The sequence below is a fragment of the Laccaria bicolor genome, genomic scaffold (genome assembly GCF_000143565.1).
Source record: "Laccaria bicolor S238N-H82 LACBIscaffold_202 genomic scaffold, whole genome shotgun sequence".
NCBI lineage: Eukaryota > Fungi > Basidiomycota > Agaricomycetes > Agaricales > Hydnangiaceae > Laccaria > Laccaria bicolor.
Window position 1 is genome coordinate 1 of NW_001890060.1, and position 1,828 is coordinate 1,828.

The following is a 1,828-nucleotide window of genomic DNA, read 5'->3' on the forward strand; positions in this document are numbered from 1 at the left end:
GACACCGAACCTGCTGCGAATGAAGGCACCNAGCCCTTCAATCACAGTTCCCATCCAGTCCTCTGGGACCGTGGGCAATGTCGCAGAGGCCAATCTCACTCGTAGCATCAGTACTCCTGCGGAGATTGAAAATGACGTGACGGCGTCTACTTCTGACCATGTCAACGCCTCTCCTTCCAACCACATTGATGCCTCTCCCTCTGCACTGGTCGATTCAGCTCACACTTCTTCCGACGATTTTGGTGCCTCTCCTCCTGCAACCGGCGTTGGACCCCTCGTCGAGCCTACCCCTTCCTTTAAGCCAGCTCACACTTCCGACGATTTTGGTGGCTCTCCTCCTGCAATCGGCGTTGGACCCCTCATCAAGCCTACCCCTTCTGCGTCATCAATTGCCTCTGAGTCTGAAACTCCTGCCATGTACAAGGTCTCGACTTCAACACAACCTTCAACTCCGACCTCAACAGTTTCGCAAATGGACGTCGACAGTGACGTTAGAGATACCACCGACACTGCGACGCCTCTGCCGGCCTGGCTGCATAATGTGAATATGTCAGATTACCTGCACGGGGTTTCGAAGGAGAAAGCCTGGCAAGATCTCATAACCTCTCTCTTCAAGTTCGAAGCCTTAAATCCAACTACCGGCGTACGTTTTAATTTTGTGATGTAACGAACATCTTTAACTAATACCTCTTTACTCTCCTTTGCAGAAACTGCCAACCACTTCGCGTCCTGATGAAGTAGCGGCGTGGATCAGGAGTAAGAAGAAGGACTCGCCGCCCGAAATCGACGCCGACGAGTTTGGTTCTTCGTTCATGGCTTGGTGGATTGCCATCCAACCACAGTGGAGACTCACCGACGATGCCACTTTCATCTATGATGTCCCGGATGGTGAAGACTGGCGTCTACTACATAAAGGTGGATCAGCTGGGCTCTACACGGTCGTAGTAGCTCTGTCATGGTGGGGGGCATTACCTGCTGAACCTCTCTCTTTGCGTGCATGGTCGGCGGTGCGTGATGTCCGGTGGGTCATTGATCAGGTCTACAAGAAGGCTTTGTCTAGCTCTCAGGGGACAAAGCGAGGTCGTGACGATGGCACCGTTGATGCTACACAGTCAGCTAAGGCCAAGAGGTATGTTTGAGAAGCTCTCGTTTTTTTATTATTACCTAATACTTTGTTTGCTTCAGGCATCGTTCGGGTTAAATCATTGTTGCCTCCACCATCTCGTTACTCATAGATATCAGTAGATGAAAACTCTCGTATCAGTAGCTTAACACTCTCGTTAATACCGTAGAATCATGCTGGCCGTGGTAGTTAAAACTGGATTTTTTTTGCTGTGTGAATATTAGATTGAACGTGGCATGTGATGCTACTGAAAAATTCTAGGAGTATGTGGAGATGTAATGAAAGAGCACAATGAAAGTATTCAACAGGGGCAATGAAATATTTCCGCGTCACTTTCCCGATGAAGAAGCATGTGATCAATTATGAAAAGGAAAGGGCCAGGAAGGAAATTCCTATAATGAACAGAATAAAGAATGAAATGGGAATGAGTGGGTTCAACATTCCTAATGAAAATTCATTGAAAGCGCACAGAATGAGGAATGAAATGGGAATGAGTGGGTTCAATATTCCTAATGAAAATTCATTGAAAGCGCACAGAATAAGGAATGAAATGGGAATGAGTGGGTTCAATATTCCTAATGAAAATTCATTGAAAGCGCAGAGAATAAGGAATGAGTGGGTCTAATATTCCTAATGAAAATTCATTGAAAGCGCACAGAATGAAGAAATGAATGGGAATGAGTGGGCCTAATATTCCAAATGAAA

General features: G+C 46.7%; 1 protein-coding gene across 1 annotated transcript; it reads left to right on the forward strand.

The window, feature by feature from the left end:
* Window positions 1–58: 58 nt before the first annotated feature.
* Window positions 59–1,201, forward strand: LACBIDRAFT_335952 (uncharacterized protein; the record flags this gene model as incomplete). Its single annotated transcript, XM_001890861.1, has 3 exons — window positions 59–643; window positions 708–1,129; window positions 1,186–1,201. Coding segments are annotated over 3 exons (1,023 nt in total), but the record flags the coding sequence as incomplete, so codon positions are not given.
* Between the last annotated feature and the right edge of the window lie 627 nt (window positions 1,202–1,828).